This window comes from Hypanus sabinus, chromosome 7, assembly GCF_030144855.1.
Source record: "Hypanus sabinus isolate sHypSab1 chromosome 7, sHypSab1.hap1, whole genome shotgun sequence".
NCBI classification, from domain to species: domain Eukaryota; kingdom Metazoa; phylum Chordata; class Chondrichthyes; order Myliobatiformes; family Dasyatidae; genus Hypanus; species Hypanus sabinus.
The window spans coordinates 179,862,015-179,881,348 of record NC_082712.1 but is presented as its reverse complement, the minus strand read 5'-3'; the positions used below and the strand labels follow the sequence as shown (position 1 = coordinate 179,881,348).

Sequence of the window (19,334 nt, the reverse complement as noted above, 5' to 3'; positions counted from 1 at the left end):
CTATGTGAGATCTCAGATTCCTGTTCTTGAACAGCATTGCAGGAGTTTGATTTGTTGTTGAATGAACAGAGTTCCAATACAAGAAAGAAGTTGTCCACCTTGTGTTGTACAGAAATGTCCTTGTCCATCGCTTTATTGGACTTATTGAAGGTTTGGATAAATCTTTTAGCTAACCCATTTGATGCTGGGTGGTGAGGAGCTGACTTGATACGTCTGATGACATTTTTCGTTATCAACATTTGGAAGTCTTCTGACGTGTATTTTGGTCTGTTGTCACTCACAATTTCTTCTGGTAAGCCATTTATGGTGAAGATGGTCCTCAGAGCAGAGACAGCCTTTGCGAAAGAGGTTACTAACTTCACTGGTATAAACTCCGGCCACTTTGAATGAGCATCCACAGCAATCGAAAACACAGAGTCCATGAATGGCCCAGCAAAGTCAATATGTACTCTTTGCCATGTGATCACAGCCACTCCCACAGTGTAATGGTGCCTGTGGGGGCACATTTTGAATTTTTTTGTCATCCTGGCCAAGTCTTCAATCAATTTACCTATACCCAGCCACCACATGTAACTCCAGGTGACACTCTTCATCTTGACTGTCCCCAAGTGTCCTCCATGCAGGTTTTCTAACACTCTGGTGTGCAGTTTAGAAGGAGCTACAACATGAGATCCACACACCAGTGTTCTTTGACATGACGACAGTTAGTCTGGTCTCATTGAGAACCCTGGAAACATAGGGTTACCATGAGCTGACCATCCTTCCATGGTGATTTCATAGACTTTTAGCAATGTTGGGTCCACTAATGCTGTGTGGAACACATCTGCTGGGTCACAGTATGAAGACTTTTTTTTCAGTTGCTGATAATGGAAGATGTGACAATACCCTTGAATTCTATGTCATAAGAATGGGCTCCGAGGAACGGTGCCCAACATTGGAACAGAGTAGCAGTCATCACTGGAATTCCCTTCCTGAGATTGAAAATGGACACAAGGGTTCAGTGGTCTGTCACTAGCGTAAACCTTTGTCCATAAGCAAAGTGGTGGATCTACTTTATTCCTCATACTAGACTAAGGGCCTCTTGGTTGATTTGTGTGTAGTTGCATTCTGCACTCATTAATGATCTTGAAGCAAATTCAATAATGCTTTTAGATCCATCTTTCATAATGTGACAAAACGGCTTCAACGCCATAAGGGGATGCATCACACACCAGTCTGATGAGCAAGGATGTATATAAAGGGTAGCAGTTCATTGGACGTTATTAGTCTCTTTGTTTCCTTGAGTGCTTTTTTAGATCTTTCTGACTATTCCCACTTTGCTCCTGTCTGTAACAGTGCATTCCATGGGTGCAGCACTGTAGCAATGCTTGAGAGAAACCAAAGGTAGTAGTTCACAAGGCTACTTGTAAACTTGTTCCAGTTTGGGCACCTATTATCACCGCTTCATTCTTCTCTTGTGACTTATGTAAGCCATGCTTGTTAATTAAATGTCCATAATATGAGATTTCAGACCATACTCACTCAGCCTGGTAAACACTTTGCCAAAGCTCTTCACCATTTTTGCCAGTCACAATGATGTCATCAAGGTAGCATTGTGTTCCTGGGATATCTTGGATCACTTGGCCCATTGCTCTTTGCCAAATTGCTGGAGTTGAAGCGATGCCAAAGACAAGATTATTATACTGGAACTGTCCCTTGTGAGTGCTGATTGTGAGGAACTTTCTGCTTGACTCGTCATTCTCCATTTCCAGCTAGGTTTGTGACAATTCAATCTCCCTGCCTGTCAAAGATGCCAAAATGTCTTCTATTCACGGCAGAGGATACTGCACGGTACACAGCACTAGGCTGATGCTCACTTTGAAATCTCCACATATGTGAATGGGTCTGACCTTTCCTTTCTTGATCACTGGGACAATGGGCATGGCCCAATCACTCCACTTAACTTCAGAAAAAACTCCAGATGACTCTAAGCTCTGCAGTTCAGCATCCACTTTAAGATGTAGTGTGTAAGGCACTGGACATGCTTTATGGTATCTTGGTGTTGCTAATTCATTCAATGTAATTTTGGCCTTCATGCCTGTGAGTTTACCAAACCCCTTCTCAAATACCTTCTCATTAGCATTAAGCAGCTGTGCCAGTCTCTGGTTAGGGCTACCATTTGGGCTGCTGCTGCCTGTTGATGCCACACTGAGAACTTTGATTGAGTGCCAGTCTAGTTGAATTTTTCTCAACCATTCACATCCAAAAATTGCTGGCCCTCCACTTTTCAATACATAAAAGCTCTAGCTGTTATGTTTGGCCCCCATACATCTCATTTACTTTCAGTTTGCATTTGGAAGTCACTTTTTCACCTGTGTAACTCTTTAGCATCACTGAGGTCTTCTCTAATGGTATCTTACAGTCTGTTGTAGTCAGCTTCTGGAATTATAGACAGAGCTGACCCTGTATTGAGCTCCATTTTCAGTTTTACACCAGACACATCTATTGTGATCCAGATGATTTTGTGATCTGCTTCAGTTATTCTATAACCATATAACAATTACACCACAGAAACAGGCCATCTTGGCACTTCTAGTCTGTGCCTGTCATGGTTACTTGAAATAACCAGGAGACGCAGACAATTCTTTGAGAAGTTTAAATCTTTATTTGCAAACAACGGCTGAGGCACTCAATGAACTTGTCACCGAAAGCCCGCTGAGCTCGGTGTACAGCATTCTTTACAGTAATTTCTTATCTCAGTTACATTCCCGTTTCATCAGCATACCCAATCAATTTATAATTGCATATCATCTATATATTAACTAATCAATCACTGTTGCCTAGCTCTCAGTGCGTCACCATTATTTTTCACCCATTCGCATTGGGACCTCATTCGTGGCCAAGATTATGTTTTCCACACAACCTCCCTCACATTACATTCCTGCTCGCACCAGCCTGTCCGCCACCGTTATCTCGTACTAAACAAAGGCTGAGTGTAATACATGGGGTACATCTCAGCTAATAGTGCTGCTAAACAAACAGGTGTTCTGTAAGTGCCATAATATGCAGCTAAGAGAGTACAAAGTATCTAGTGAAAACAACACATAACAAAATGTGTCTAGAAAATAATACATATTAATATTCGGTACCTAGAAGTGATTACATAGTATAGCAAATAGCTAACACATAGTGATTATATTTCAGGTATATATAGTGGTTATGTCAGATATATTTCTCAATATGCCGAACGCTTACTCTCACCTAGTCCCACCGACTGCAATCAGCCCATAACCCTCCATTCCTTTCCTGTCCATATACCTATGTAATTTTTTTTAAATGACAAAATCGAACCTGCCTCTACCACTTCTACTGGAAACTTGTTCCACACAGCTACCACTCTCTGAGTAAAGAAGTTCCCCCTCGCATTACCCCTAAACTTTTGCCCCTTAACTCTCAACTCATGTCCTCTTGTTTGAATCTCCCCTACTCTCAATGGAAAAAGCCTATCCATATCAACTCTATCTATCCCCCTCATAATTTTAAATATCTCTATCAAGTCCCCCCCAACCTTCTACACGCCAAAGAATAAAGACCTAACGTTCAACCTTTCTCTGTAACTTAGGTGCTGAAACCCAGGTAACATTCTAGTAAATCTCCTCTGTACTCTCTCTAATTTGTTAACATCTTTCCCATAATTCGGTGACCAGAACTATACACAACTGTACACTATGCAGTTCTAGAGATGACAGTTCACCTTTGTCAGGCTCTATGTTGTCTGATTGTGTTATATTTGGTTACTTTATGCATTTGCTTTGTTTGGTGTTTGAGGCCTCTCACTCGGTTGTGCTTTTTGTCTGCCTTGCAGACTCTCTCTATGTGACCTGGCCTGTGACATTTCTGCAGACTTTTTCTCTGAATCAACAGTAATTTGCACCACGGGAGGATTTGCCTCATCAATAACATTTTTAGCTTTTTGCAACATTTAGGGATATTTTTATGCATTTCACATTCTAACCTTTTCTGTAGTTCTGCTGCATCCTTTGCTGCAGTCTGCAATAATATTGCAATGGTCAATGTCCATTATTTCGGACAGTAGCCTTTTTTGAATGCTTTGACTATGCATGCCACAAATAATCCTGTCCCTTAATTCATCAGAAAATCCATCTCTAAAGTCACAGTCTTGGGAAAGTTTGCACAGTTCTGCAAAGTATACAGAAAGGCTTTCATGTTTTGACTGGTTCCTTTTGTAAGATTTAAATTCTTAGCTATTGCCAGTGCTTTAGAACTCAAGCGATATTGTAAAATTGAGACTTCTTTGAACTTCTTGCTTGCTGGCTTTGCAGGGGTTACTGGGCTGCGTAATGGATATATTCTTACACCCATTAAACTAATAAGTGTAGTGGCTTTATTTTGCTCCTCCACATTGTTCGCATTACAATACAGTTCAACCCTCTCGATATACGACTCCCAGCTTTCATTAGTGCTATCAAATTCATCAATTTTCCAGATTGAAATAATCACTGCATTATTTTCACTTTAAATTCAGCATGTCTTTCACTGTTACCATGCTTTGTTAGTGTCTGTGATGGCTTTCTCATGCTGTTTAACTCTCGCTGTTTAATCCCATATCTGTCAGTGCAGTTCATGATATTTTCTGACATTCAGGTTTGTACTCATTGCCAATTAGTTGTGTCTGTGCAACATATTGATTAAATAAAAGCATGCACGCGGGAGATGGCTTTAACTGGTGTATTCACATTGCAGCATGTGTGAGAGAGGGAGAGCGCAATACGCATGCACAGACAACAGATCAATATGAAGTGCTAAGGGGAAAGATGTTTGCTCTAAAAGAAATTGATTCATACATTACAGTCCTGTCCCATTCCGGAGATTTGTGCCTCTCGATTATCATATCCCTGACTCGTCTGGAATGCTATTTTGTACTCACTTTGGTTTGGTCTGTTGAAAAGCTGCCCTACTGTTGGATCTTACAGAGAGAAGGGTATTTGTTCTTATTCATTGAAAAACAGGTGATCCTCCAATTTTCTACATCAACAAATCGGGTGAGTTGGTAAGGTATGATTGCACCCGAGGAAAGTTAGCGTACAAAGGGAATGAATACCTTTTCAGCTTCACAATTTTGGTTTTTAGTTTTTAGTAAATTGTTGACAGGTTTTGGAATTATTCTTTTGGTTTGACATGATGTTTTGTAGTTTAGCTTAAAAATCCTACTTCAATATATTTTTAATTTAGAAACGAGACAGCAAAATGTGAAAACAGTTGTGGGGGCTGAATACATCAAAGTTCAAAGTAAAATTTATTATCAGAGTACATACATGTCACCACATACATCCCTGCGCTTTTTCTGCAGACATACTACGCAAATCTATAGAACAGTAACTGTAAACAGGATCTGTAAACAGTAAACATCAGGAACTGTAATCTATAAACAAACTGAAATGCAGATAAATAAATAAGTAGCAATAAGGCACTGTATATTTATCGTGCTCTTACTGTGTCTTTTTGTGCTGTATTGGATCTGGAGTAACAATTATTTTGTTCTCCTTTACACTTGTGTACCGGAATGACATTAAACAATCTTGAATTTGTCCCTGCTAGCCTGTCTGATAGCATGAACAGATTGCCGGGGTCTCTTGGGGGTATCCAGTGGAGGGAAGAATATAACAGTTCAGTTACGTTCCTTTGCCCAGGGCCTGTGGCAGCACCTACATGGATCGGCAGAGACAGACCATGGTTCTTTGGCTGGGGGCATGGAGGCAGACTTCGCCACTGTGAAGAGCAGGTAATCAGAGTACGCAGCAGATTGACACTCACACCAAATCAATGACCCTACCCTGTATCACAACTGTTGACTGTACAGTGTGTGAGCCCTGTTCCTTTATCCTTCTAATGGAGATTGTTTGTCCTGTGGTGGCTCATTCACTCACTTCAAACTTCTTCATCTTGGAATCCCACCATAGTCTCATCTCACCTCTAGCCCAACCCTTTAGCTCTAACCTCTCCCATCTCTGTAACCCCCTCAGCACCCTGCACCTCTCCCATCTCTGTAACCCCCTCAGCACCCTGCACCCCTCCTGTCTCTGTAACCCCCTCTGCACCCTGCACCCCTCCAATCTCTGTAACCCCCTCAGCACCCTGCACCCCTCCCATCTCTGTAACCCCATCTGCACCCTGCACCCCTCCCATCTCTGTAATCCCCTCTGCACCCTGCACCCCTCCCATCTCTGTAACCCCCTCTGCACCCTGCACCCCTCCCATCTCTGTAACCCCCCTTGCACACTGCACCCCTCCCATCTCTGTAATCCCCCTCTGCACCCTACACCCCTCCCATCTCTGTAACCCCCTCAGCACCCTGCACCCCTCCCATCTCTGTAACCCCCTCAGCACCCTGCACCCCTCCCATCTCTGTAACCCCCTCTGCACCCTGCACCCCTCCCATCTCTGTAACCCCCTCTGCACCCTGCACCCCTCCAATCTCTGTAACCCCCTCTGCACCCTGCACCCCTCCCATCTCTGTAATCCCCCTCTGCACCCTACACCCCTCCCATCTCTGTAACCCCCTCTGCACCCTGCACCCCTCCCATCTCTGTAACCCCCTCTGCACCCTGCACCCCTCCCATCTCTGTAACCCCCTCTGCACCCTGCACCCCTCCCATCTCTGTAACCCCCTCTGCACCCTGCACCCCTCCTGTCTCTGTAACCCCCTCTGCACCCTGCACCCCTCCAATCTCTGTAATCCCCCTCTGCACCCTACACCCCTCCCATCTCTGTAACCCCCTTGCACACTGCACCCCTCCAATCTCTGTAACCCCCTCTGCACCCTGCACCCCTCCCATCTCTGTAACCCCCTTGCACACTGCACCCCTCCAATCTCTGTAATCCCCCTCTGCACCCTGCACCCCTCCCATCTCTGTAACCCCCTCAGCACCCTGCACCCCTCCCATCTCTGTAACCCCCCTTGCACACTGCACCCCTCCTGTCTCTGTAACCCCCCTCTGCACCCTGCACCCCTCCCATCTCTGTAACCCCCCTTGCACACTGCACCCCTCCAATCTCTGTAATCCCCCTCTGCACCCTGCACCCCTCCCATCTCTGTAACCCCCCTTGCACCCTGCACCCCTCCCATCTCTGTAACCCCCTCTGCACCCTGCACCCCTCCCATCTCTGTAACCCCCTTGCACACTGCACCCCTCCAATCTCTGTAATCCCCCTCTGCACCCTGCACCCCTCCCATCTCTGTAACCCCCTCAGCACCCTGCACCCCTCCCATCTCTGTAACCCCCCTTGCACACTGCACCCCTCCTGTCTCTGTAACCCCCCTCTGCACCCTGCACCCCTCCCATCTCTGTAACCCCCCTTGCACACTGCACCCCTCCAATCTCTGTAATCCCCCTCTGCACCCTGCACCCCTCCCATCTCTGTAACCCCCCTTGCACCCTGCACCCCTCCCATCTCTGTAACCCCCTCTGCACCCTGCACCCTTCCTGTCTCTGTAACCCCCTCTGCACCCTGCACCCCTCCCATCTCTGTAACCCCATCTGCACCCTGCACCCCTCCCATCTCTGTAACCCCATCTGCACCCTGCACCCCTCCCATCTCTGTAACCCCCTCAGCACCCTGCACCCCTCCCATCTCTGTAACCCCCTCTGCACCCTGCACCCTTCCTGTCTCTGTAACCCCCTCTGCACCCTGCACCCCTCCCATCTCTGTAACCCCCTCAGCACCCTGCACCCCTCCCATCTCTGTAACCCCCTCTGCACCCTGCACCCTTCCTGTCTCTGTAACCCCCTCTGCACCCTGCACCCCTCCCATCTCTGTAACCCCCCTTGCACACTGCACCCCTCCAATCTCTGTAACCCCCTCTGCACACTGCACCCCTCCAATCTCTGTAACCCCATCTGCACCCTACACCCCTCCCATCTCTGTAACCCCCTCTGCACCCTGCACCCCTCCCATCTCTGTAACCCCCTCTGCACCCTACACCCCTCCCATCTCTGTAACCCCCTCTGCACCCTGCACCCCTCCCATCTCTGTAACCCCCTCTGCACCCTACACCCCTCCCATCTCTGTAACCCCCTCTGCACCCTACACCCCTCCCATCTCTGTAACCCCCTCTGCACCCTGCACCCCTCCCATCTCTGTAACCCCATCTGCACCCTGCACCCCTCCCATCTCTGTAACCCCCTCTGCACCCTGCACCCCTCCCATCTCTGTAACCCCCTCTGCACCCTGCACCCCTCCTGTCTCTGTAATCCCACCCTGCACCCAGCACCCCTCCTGTCTCTGTAACCCCCCTCTGCACCCTGCACCCCTCCCATCTCTGTAACCCCCTCTGCACCCTGCACCCTTCCTGTCTCTGTAACCCCATCTGCACCCTGCACCCCTCCCATCTCTGTAACCCCCTCTGCACCCTGCACCCCTCCCATCTCTGTAACCCCCTCTGCACCCTGCACCCCTCCCATCTCTGTAACCCCCTCAGCACCCTGCACCCCTCCCATCTCTGTAACCCCCCTTGCACACTGCACCCCTCCAATCTCTGTAATCCCCCTCTGCACCCTGCACCCCTCCAATCTCTGTAACCCCCTCTGCACCCTGCACACTTCCTGTCTCTGTAACCCCCTCTGCACCCTGCACCCCTCCCATCTCTGTAACCCCCTCTGCACCCTGCACCCCTCCCATCTCTGTAACTCCCTCTGCACCCTGCACCCCTCCTGTCTCTGTAATCCCACTCTGCACCCTGCACCCCTCCCATCTCTGTAACTCCCTCTACACCCTACACCCCTCCCATCTCTGTAACTCCCTCTACACCCTACACCCCTCCTGTCTCTGTAATCCCCCTCTGCACCCTGCACCCTTCCTGTCTCTGTAACCCCCTCTGCACCCTGCACCCCTCCCATCTCTGTAACCCCATCTGCACCCTGCACCCCTCCCATCACTGTAACCCCCTCTGCACCCTGCACCCCTCCTGTCTCTGTAACCCCCTCTGCACCCTGCACCCCTCCCATCTCTGTAACCCCCTCTGCACCCTGCACCCTTCCTGTCTCTGTAATCCCCCTCTGCACCCTACACCCCTCCTGTCTCTGTAATCCCCCTCTGCACCCTGCACACTTCCTGTCTCTGTAACCCCCCTGCACCCTGCACACTTCCTGTCTCTGTAATCCCCCTCTGCACCCTGCACCCCTCCTGTCTCTGTAATCCCACCCTGCACCCAGCACCCCTCCTGTCTCTGTAACCCCCTCTGCACCCTGCACACTTCCTGTCTCTGTAATCCCCCTCTGCACCCTGCACCCCTCCCATCTCTGTAACCCCCTCTGCACCCTGCACCCCTCCCATCTCTGTAACCCCCTCTGCACCCTGCACACTTCCTGTCTCTGTAACCCCCTCTGCACCCTGCACCCCTCCCATCTCTGTAACCCCCTCTGCACCCTGCACACTTCCTGTCTCTGTAATCCCCCTCTGCACCCTGCACCCTTCCCATCTCTGTAACCCCCTCTGCACCCTGCACACTTCCCATCTCTGTAACCCCATCTGCACCCTGCACCCCTCCCATCTCTGTAACCCCCTCTGCACCCTGCACACTTCCTGTCTCTGTAACCCCCTCTGCACCCTGCACACTTCCTGTCTCTGTAATCCCCCTCTGCACCCTGCACCCCTCCCATCTCTGTAACCCCCTCTGCACCCTGCACACTTCCTGTCTCTGTAACCCCCTCTGCACCCTGCACCCCTCCCATCTCTGTAACCCCCTCTGCACCCTGCACCCCTCCTGTCTCTGTAACCCCCTCTGCACCCTGCACCCCTCCCATCTCTGTAACCCCCTCTGCACCCTGCACACTTCCTGTCTCTGTAACCCCCTCTGCACCCTGCACCCCTCCCATCTCTGTAACCCCCTCTGCACCCTGCACCCCTCCCATCTCTGTAACTCCCTCTGCACCCTGCACCCCTCCTGTCTCTGTAATCCCACTCTGCACCCTGCACCCCTCCCATCTCTGTAACTCCCTCTACACCCTACACCCCTCCCATCTCTGTAACTCCCTCTACACCCTACACCCCTCCTGTCTCTGTAATCCCCCTCTGCACCCTGCACCCTTCCTGTCTCTGTAACCCCCTCTGCACCCTGCACCCCTCCCATCTCTGTAACTCCCTCTACACCCTATTACCTCTCCCATTTCTGCACTCTAGACTCCTCTCATCTTTGTAATCCTCCTCAGCACCCCGCACCCCTCTCATCTTTGTAACCCCCTCTGCACCCTGCACACTTCCTGTCTCTGTAACCCCCTCTGCACCCTGCACCCCTCCCATCTCTGTAACCCCCTCTGCACCCTGCACACTTCCTGTCTCTGTAATCCCCCTCTGCACCCTGCACCCTTCCCATCTCTGTAACCCCCTCTGCACCCTGCACACTTCCCATCTCTGTAACCCCATCTGCACCCTGCACCCCTCCCATCTCTGTAACCCCCTCTGCACCCTGCACACTTCCTGTCTCTGTAACCCCCTCTGCACCCTGCACACTTCCTGTCTCTGTAATCCCCCTCTGCACCCTGCACCCCTCCCATCTCTGTAACCCCCTCTGCACCCTGCACACTTCCTGTCTCTGTAACCCCATCTGCACCCTGCACCCCTCCCATCTCTGTAACCCCCTCTGCACCCTGCACCCCTCCCATCTCTGTAACCCCCTCTGCACCCTGCACCCCTCCCATCTCTGTAACCCCCTCAGCACCCTGCACCCCTCCCATCTCTGTAACCCCCCTTGCACACTGCACCCCTCCAATCTCTGTAATCCCCCTCTGCACCCTGCACCCCTCCAATCTCTGTAACCCCCTCTGCACCCTGCACACTTCCTGTCTCTGTAACCCCCTCTGCACCCTGCACCCCTCCCATCTCTGTAACCCCCTCTGCACCCTGCACCCCTCCCATCTCTGTAACTCCCTCTGCACCCTGCACCCCTCCTGTCTCTGTAATCCCACTCTGCACCCTGCACCCCTCCCATCTCTGTAACTCCCTCTACACCCTACACCCCTCCCATCTCTGTAACTCCCTCTACACCCTACACCCCTCCTGTCTCTGTAATCCCCCTCTGCACCCTGCACCCTTCCTGTCTCTGTAACCCCCTCTGCACCCTGCACCCCTCCCATCTCTGTAACCCCATCTGCACCCTGCACCCCTCCCATCACTGTAACCCCCTCTGCACCCTGCACCCCTCCTGTCTCTGTAACCCCCTCTGCACCCTGCACCCCTCCCATCTCTGTAACCCCCTCTGCACCCTGCACCCTTCCTGTCTCTGTAATCCCCCTCTGCACCCTACACCCCTCCTGTCTCTGTAATCCCCCTCTGCACCCTGCACCCTTCCTGTCTCTGTAACCCCCTCTGCACCCTGCACCCCTCCCATCTCTGTAACTCCCTCTACACCCTATTACCTCTCCCATTTCTGCACTCTAGACTCCTCTCATCTTTGTAATCCTCCTCAGCACCCCGCACCCCTCTCATCTTTGTAATCCTCCTCAGCACCCCGCACCCCTCTCATCTTTGTAATCCTCCTCAGCACCCCGCACCCCTCTCATCTTTGTAATCCTCCTCTCCTACACCCCCTTACCTTCCAACTCCCCTCAACACCCTTCTCCTCCTCTTCCCCTTCTCTCCCATCTTCCAACTCCTCCCCTTCATCCATCCTCCTGCTCCTCTCACACCCTTCTTCTCTTCCCCTACACCTCCTCTTCCCCATCCTCCTCCTTATCCTCTTTTTCCTCCTCCGCCTCCTTCTCCTGCTCCTCCTTCCCCACCCCTTCTGACCTTCTTCACCTCTTCCTCTCACATCTTAACCCCCCCCCCATCCCCCCTCTCAGGTGAGGGGCCACAGAGATTCAATGGAGAGGTGCCCTCCTCCTCCGGAGTCAGAGAGCGAAGGGAATCCAGAGTTATTGCAAGAGGGTTATTGGACCCTTCACTCTTGGCTACAGGTGAGGACTAACCTGGGCAGACATCTGCTCCAGGCTCCTGGCTCCGTGTCATAGAGCATAGAACACTGCACAGGAACAGGCCCATTGCCCACAGGGTTGTACCAAACTAACTAAATTAGTTAGTTCTCCCACTCCCATCTCCTCCTCTTTTGCCTCCTTCTCCCCTCCTCCTCCCATCTTTTCTCTCCTACCCTATCAGTCCTTCCCCCTCTCCTCTAACTCCCCTCCACAACTTCCTCCTCCTCCTCCCACTCATCCATTCCCTCCTCTTACTCCTCCTCCTCCTCCTCCTCACCCCCTACTCCTCCTCACCCCTCCTACTCCTCACCCCTTCCTCCTCCCACTCCCCTTCTCCTTTCTCCTCTTCCCCATCCTCCTCCTTCTCCTCACCATCCTTTTCCACACCCACCTCCACCTACCCTTCCTCCTCCTCATCTTCCCACCCCTTCCGCTCCTCCTCCTCATTCTTTCACTTCCTCCTCACACTCTGCCTACTCCTCTCCCTCCCTCTCATCCTCCACCCCATCCACCGCCTTCTAGTCCATATCCCACTTTTCCTCCTACCTTGTCCTGCTCCTCCTGTTTCCTCCTCCTCCCTCTCCTCTCCCTCTGCTCCCTCCTCCTCCTCCCCATCCTCCCCTTCCCTCCAGCTTCTCCCCTCCTCACCGTCCCTCCTCGTCTCCTCCACCTCCTACTCCACCTCCCCCTCCCCACCTCCTCCCCTTACCTTCTCCAACTCCCCATGTCCTCCTCCTTCTCTTCATCCTCCTTTACCTCTTACCATCCTCCTCCTCATCGTCCTGCTCCTTCCATGTCCTCTCCCACCTGCTCCTCCTGGGACACAAACGCACCATCTCTCAATGCCAGGGTGGTGGGGCAGGTTCTGTTACTGAGCCTGTAGCCTACAGTAAGTGGTAACTATGGATAGTGAGGACATGAACCAGCTCTCTGCTTCTCTGAATCTCCAGAACAGCCAAAGAGGATTGCTCTCAGGTGAGGGGCCACAGAGATTCAATGGAGAGGAGCCCCCCTCCTCCGGAGTCGGAGAGCGAAGGGAATCCGGAAGTTGTTGCAAGAGGATTATTGGACCCTTCACTCTCGGCTACAGGTGAGGACTAACACCTGGGCAGACATCTGCTCCAGGCTCCTGGCTCCATGTCATAGAGCATAGAACACTGTACAGGAACAGGCCCATTGCCCACAGGGTTGTACCAAACTAACTAAATTAGTTCTTCAACTAAACCAATTCCTTTTGCCCGAACATATTTGTGTTTCCTGTGTCTGGAACACCCAAGCTGTGATAGCATCACACTAAATGTGCCTCCTATTGAGGTTGGTAGGTTATTGTTGAGTCAGAGCATCAAGGGTTACAGGGAGAAGGCAGGAGAATGGGGTTGAGAGGGATAATAAATCAGCCATGGAATGACAGAGCAGACTAGAGGGCTGAATGGACTCATTCTGTTTCTATTGTCTTATAGTGTTGTGCCTTACTTAAATGCCTCTTGAACACCTCTGTCGTATTTGTGTCTACCTCATCTTTGGCAGTGCATTCTGAGCACCCACCACCACCTATTTAATGTACCTCTCCTCTGAACTTGCTCCCTTTCACCTTAAACACCCCACTATCCCAGGCAGTGCATTCCAGGCACCCACCACTCACAATGTAAAACAAAACTTCTCACATCTCCTTTGAAGTTACCCCCTCACCTTAAATGCATGCCCTCTGGTATTAGATATTTCAATCCTGGGAAAAGATACTAGCTGCCTCTCACAATTAGAACAAAAATGTAGTGCATTTTAGTGCACAGACCACAGAACATACAGTACAGCACAGGAACAGGCCCTTCAGTCCACAGTGTTGTGCCAAAGCAATTAAGTTAGTCATTAAATGGCCAACTAAACTAATCTCTTCTGCCTTCACAATGCCCAGATCCCTCCATTTTCCTCACATTCATGTGCCTATCTAAATATCTCTTAGAAGTCTCCAATATTTCTGCCTCTACCAGCACCCCAGGCAGTCCATTCCAGGCACCCACCCCTCTCTGTAAAACAAAAATTTCTCACATCTCCTTTGAATTCATCCCTCCTCACCTTAAATACGTGTCCTCTGGTATTAGACATCTCAACCCTGGGAAAAATATACTCCCTATTTACTCTATCGATGCCTCTCATAATCTTATAAACCTCTATCAGATCTCCCCTCAGCCTCCGGCACACCAGAGAAAACAACCCGTTTGTCCGGCCTCTTGTTGTAGCCCATGCCTTCTAATCCAGGCCGCATCCTGGTAAATCTCTTCTGCACCTTCTCCAAAGCCTCAATATCCTTCCTATAATAGAGCGACTAGAACTGTATGCAATACTCCCAATGAGACTTAACCAGACTTTTATAAAGATGCAACATAACTTCCTGACTTTTGAACTCAATACCTCGACTATTAAAGACAAACAAGTCATATGCCTTCTGAACCACCCGATCAATCTGTTTAGCCACTTTCAGGGAGCTTTCAATTTAGGCCCCAAGATCTTTCTGTAATCTCTGAAGGGTCCTTCCTGCCTGGGGCTGAGGACAGAAAACATACAGACCTTCACATGTGGACAGCCAGAGGAACCCTGTGATGCCAGGAGGGGGTCCTGTGGTGTAGGGGTGTTACTTCTCTGACAGCCGTGAGGCAGCAGTCAGTAGCAATGTGAGTATCACCCGCTGGATGACTTTATTCTTACATTTGTTGAAAGTTGGTTTTTCATCCGGGCCGATGGGGCTAGTCAACCGAGTTTGGCAGCTCATCTAGGAGAAGGAAAGCTCTGACCTCAAACCTCCGCTGCCTTGCGTCTCTACCCACTCAAGGGAAGAGTTTGGGAGTAAATCCCGAGGGAAAAGTCCAGAGCTGGAGCCCCGAGTTCAACACTGACTGGCAAATCCAATAACGCCTCAGGTACTAAACTGTATTGGTGCCTGCCAGTTCTTTGGATTATCAGCTTGCTCTCCGTATCGTCCTGCCCTGGCTCATGCTCTCGTGCGTATCACAGAGACAGCGAGGAGATAATATTCACGGCCTCCTCTGCACAAATGTAGATGTATGAAGTTGATCTTGAGTGAGGCTCAAACAATTCTCAGGCAGCTCAGTCGATTAGTGTTCACTCCACCACTGGCACACAGAGGCTGCAATGTGCACTGTGTACAAAGTACTCAGCAGTCACCTACCCAGGCTCGTTGAATGGCCCCTCCCAAACCCACCACCCCTCCCTCTTCAGAAGGTGTGTGGGGAACCACCAGTTCCCCTCCAGTCACACACCTTTCTGACATTCCTTCATCACTGTGTCTAATCCCCAGAACTCCCTCCTCCACGTGAATTGCATTGGCTCTAGGGGGTGGCCCAACCCCACATTCTCAGGGACAGTTGGGGATATGCGATAAATACTGGCCTTATTGCTGAGGACCTAATCCTGGAAAACGAACACACTAATAAACAGGCCATTCAGCCCCTCAGTTCATATTACAAACCGGCTGCCTCATTCCCTCTCCTCGTCCTTCTGTCCCTCCCTCCCGTGCTTCAAATCCGTGCTGTTCCTTGAACCCCTCCTGTGGGAGCAAGCACCACAATCTCCCTGCTCTCTGGGGAATTTCTTGCTGGCTTCTGCCGGGGTTCTCAATTTTTTTTTATATGCCATGGACACTTGCCATTAACAGTGGGGTCCATGGACCCCAGGCTGTGACTATTGCACTTAGCCCCTGAGTCAAAGTGCAAGTCGAGATTATTGTCACATACGTGTGTAAATGTGTGCACAGGTGCAATGAAAAACACCAACATTGCAGGTACAGAGCATCAGCTAAACAACATTCACAAGAAAAATGTTAATTGTACACCACTTTTACGTTAAGAACAAAATTTTTAAAATATCACAAGTCCATTTTAGAACCAAGTGATCAAAGTGCTCATGGCACTCCTATGAGCACTAATTTTATCAGTACATCATAGAAAGCATCATACTGGGATGCGGCACCTGCTCTGTAAGAAGCCTCAGAGGGCTGTGGACACGGCTCAGCACATTATAGAAGCCATCCTCCCTCTGTGGACTCCATTTACACTTCCTGCTGCCTCGGTAAAGCAGCCAGTGTGATCAGAGACCCCACCCACCCCAAACAATCTCTCTTCTCCCCCTCCCCCCCATCAGGCAGAAGATACAAAAGCCTGAAAGCACGTCCCACCAGGCTCAAAGACAGCTTTAAGTACAGAGAGGAAATTAAGAACCTGGTGGCATGGTGCGAAGACAATAACCTATCCCTCAACATCAGCAAGACAAAGAAATTGGTTGTTGACTTCAGAAGGAGTTAGCGGACCACATAACCCCATCTATATCGGTGGTGCACAGGTGGAACAGGTCAAAAGCTTTAAGTTCCTCAGGGTGAATATCACAAATGACCTGACTTGGTCTGACCAAGCAGAGTCCACTGCTGAGAAGGCCCACCAGTGCCTTTACTTCCTGAGAAAGCTGAAGAAATTTGGCCTGTCCCCTAAAACCCTCACTAATTTTTATAGATGCACCGTAGAAAGCATTCTTCTAGGGTGCATCACAACCTGGTATGGAAGTTGTCCTGTCCAAGACCAGAAGCTGCAGAAAATCGTGAACATAGCCCAGCATATCACACAAACCAATCTTCCATCCTTGGACTCACTTTACACCACACGCTGTTGGAGCAGTGCTGCCAGAATAATCAAGGATAAGTCCCACCCAGCCAACACACTTTTTGTCCCACTTCCCTCCGGGAGAAGGTTCAGGAGCTTGAAGATTCGTACGGCCAGATTTGGGAACAGCTTCTTTCCAACTGTGATAAGACTGCTGAACAGATCCTGACCCGGATCTGGGCCGTACCTTCCAAATATCCGGACCTAACTTGCACTACCTCACTTCCCCTTTTCTATTTTCTAATTATCATTTATAATTTAAATTTTTATTATATTTACTTTGATTTGTACTTCAGGGAGCGTGAAGCGCAGAATCAAATATCGCTGTGACGATTGTACGCTCTAGTATCAATTTTTTGGTGACAATAAAATAATACCTGTGTTATCAAACTATTGAATGATATCTATCAGATTCTCAAACAGATTTCGTGTGCAATGAGATAGACACTTGGCTTCACAATCTTGTGCTTTATTGTTAACCTACACTGCATTTTATCTGTACTTTTACACTTTATTCTGTATTGTTATTGTTTTAACTTGTTCCAGCTCAATGCACTATGTACTGAGTTGATTTGTATAACCAGCATGCAAGATCAGCTTTTCACTGTATCTCCATACATTGGACATTATTTCCAGTTCTACACCACTGGTTGCTCTGTGAGTGTGTGTGTGTACCTGACACACATCCAGTTCACATCTGTTCAGCACTCACATTGCAGGAATATAGACACCCCCCAGTGTGGTGTAATTCTCAAAGCTGACACATGTAACATTTCCCTGTATGATGATTTCTGTCACACTCGCCTGTTTTATCAGACTCCCTAATCCCTCGCGATCTGGCAGCAGAGGAGAAACAAAGTCCTTCACGTCTGATGGCTGAACAACAACCCCCGTACAGGTAGCACCCTGATACCCAGACTGGGACAGGCCTGGGGTCTCTTCGCACTACTGGTGGTGTGCTGGGTTTCACTTCTCTGGGACTGGTGATCAGTTAGACTATTTCTTTCTCTTTCTCTCTCTCCCTCCCCCTGGTGCATTGGTGCATTTGTTAGATCTCATCTATGTGATTGGTGTGTCTGTTGGTTTTTTCTTCTGTGATTGGTGTACCTGCTGAATCGCTTCTCTGATTGATGCATCTGTCAGATCTCCCCTCTGTGATTGGTGCACCTGTCAGATCTTTTTTTCTGATTGGGGTGTCTGTTGGATTTCCCCTCTGTGATTAGAGGAGAGATCTGACAGATGTACCAATTGCTGAGTCAATGGGATCTCTCTTCTGTGATTGGTGCACCTGTCGGATCTCCTCTCTGATTGGTAAATGTGTGTGAGTGAGGAGCTAGAATCTGGGAGGGGGAGGGGAGGTTCAATAAGAATATGGGGCCATAAGGTTGCAAGGAAGAGCATCTGAAGGCCAGCACAGACATGGCGGGTCGAATGGCCTGGCTCTGTGAATACTGGGGTCATGGCAATCCCTGTTCAAACAGGAAGCTGGTGGGGATGTCTCCCCTGAGTGCGAGGGTCGGGCAGTGTCTTGGGAGGGAGGGTAGTGTTGATATTCAAGGTTCGTAGCCTTTTGTAAAGAACATTCAACAACAGAAATACAGACAACAAGAGGACCATGTAGACCAAACCTGGTGTCTCCCATCCAGTACAAACACAACTGGCCACTGTCCCTGCTTTCTCCCCGCATTCAGGCCGCTGACAGCAGCTCACCAGCATCCTCTGTCCTGGGCCAGTCCTTCTGTCTTTCACATTGTCGCTCACCTTTCACTCCACCTGCTTCCCTGGGTGGACAAAGGGTAAGGATATGGGCTAAAAGGCCTTGTCTGCCCTGTGATGGTGACTCAGGGTATCCCTGCCATCTATCAGTAGCCAAGGCTCAGCTCACATCCCACACCATGATCACTAAGCCTTGTTCTCCCCCATCTCATCCACAGGAAGGGTCTCGGTGTGAGGATAAAACAGGTGGATCGCAGAGGGCGCTTTGTACAACTCTACAACCCCTCCCACCTGGAGGATGTGGATCTGGGGGGGTGCCTCCTTCAGCAGAGTGTGGCTGGACATCTTGTCTCCCTGTATCATTTCCCCAGGGGCACCAACATCCCAGTGCAGGACCACCTCAGGGTAAGAGTCAGATTCGCACTCTGTCTGTCACCACTCCACGCATCAATCTCTCTTGTCTGTCACTTGCTGTGAGACTGTGTGTGCTTGTCAGTACAGTCTGCTTCCCTGTCCCTGTGCAACTGTTTGTGTGCCTGATTGCACACTCTGTATGTCTGTCATCATTGCCTGTCTTTCACTACCAACTGCCTACAAGTCTACACTTTTATGAGACGTGGCTAAAGGATGAGCTGAACGTCCAAGGATACACGGTGTATCGGAAGGATAGGCAGGTAGGCAGAGGGGGTGGCATGGCTTTATTGGTAAGAAATGATATTAAATCATTAGGAAGAGTTGTCATAGGATCGGCAGGTATAGAATCTTTATGGGTTGAGCTAAGAAATCGCAGGGGTAAAAGGACCCTGATGGCAGTTATCTACAGGCCTCCAAACAGCTGCAGTGATGTGCACTACAAATTACAACAGGAAATAGAAAAGGCTTGCCAGAACAGCAGTGTTATGATAATTATAGGGGATTTTAACATGCGAGTGGATTGGGAAAATCAGGTCAGCACTGGATCTCAAGAGAGAGAATTTGT

The 19,334-nt window shown here is 49.8% G+C and overlaps 2 protein-coding genes across 10 annotated transcripts in view; one reads left to right on the top strand and one right to left on the bottom strand.

Annotated features, from left to right (window-relative positions):
- LOC132397445 (lamin tail domain-containing protein 2-like) overlaps window positions 1–19,334 on the top strand; it is a 99,833-nt gene that overhangs the window by 55,131 nt on the left and 25,368 nt on the right. For all 8 annotated transcript variants that reach the window (XM_059976250.1, XM_059976246.1, XM_059976244.1 and 5 more), the window contains 4 exons: window positions 5,691–5,782; window positions 12,923–13,062; window positions 17,456–17,537; window positions 18,574–18,760. In XM_059976250.1, coding sequence (XP_059832233.1) covers window positions 5,691–5,782; window positions 12,923–13,062; window positions 17,456–17,537; window positions 18,574–18,760 — 501 coding nt within the window. The remainder of the gene's footprint in view (window positions 1–5,690; window positions 5,783–12,922; window positions 13,063–17,455; window positions 17,538–18,573; window positions 18,761–19,334) is intronic.
- On the bottom strand, window positions 9,710–12,916 carry LOC132397448 (protein argonaute-2-like). Of its 2 annotated transcripts, none has more exons than XM_059976261.1 (2): window positions 10,329–12,916; window positions 9,710–10,292 (listed from the first exon to the last, which is right to left on the bottom strand). In XM_059976261.1, the coding sequence occupies exons 1-2, from the start codon at window positions 11,421–11,423 to the stop codon at window positions 10,224–10,226; spliced, it is 1,164 nt and encodes a 387-aa protein (XP_059832244.1). In that variant the 5' UTR covers window positions 11,424–12,916; the 3' UTR covers window positions 9,710–10,223. The 2 variants fall into 2 exon arrangements, with proteins under 2 accessions (XP_059832244.1, XP_059832245.1); XM_059976262.1 differs by having other exon boundaries at window positions 9,710–11,342; window positions 11,415–12,916.

Bases quoted from the DNA above. Each gene is read 5' to 3' on its own strand.
- LOC132397448 (XM_059976261.1), bottom strand. From the start codon at position 11,423: ATGGGAGAGGTAATAGGGTGTAGAGGGAGTTACAGAGATGGGAGGGGT. The intron at 10,293-10,328 runs GTGTGCAGGGTG...CAGAGATGGGAG, and splicing joins GGGGATTACAGAGACAGGAA to GGGTGCAGGGTGCAGAGGGG.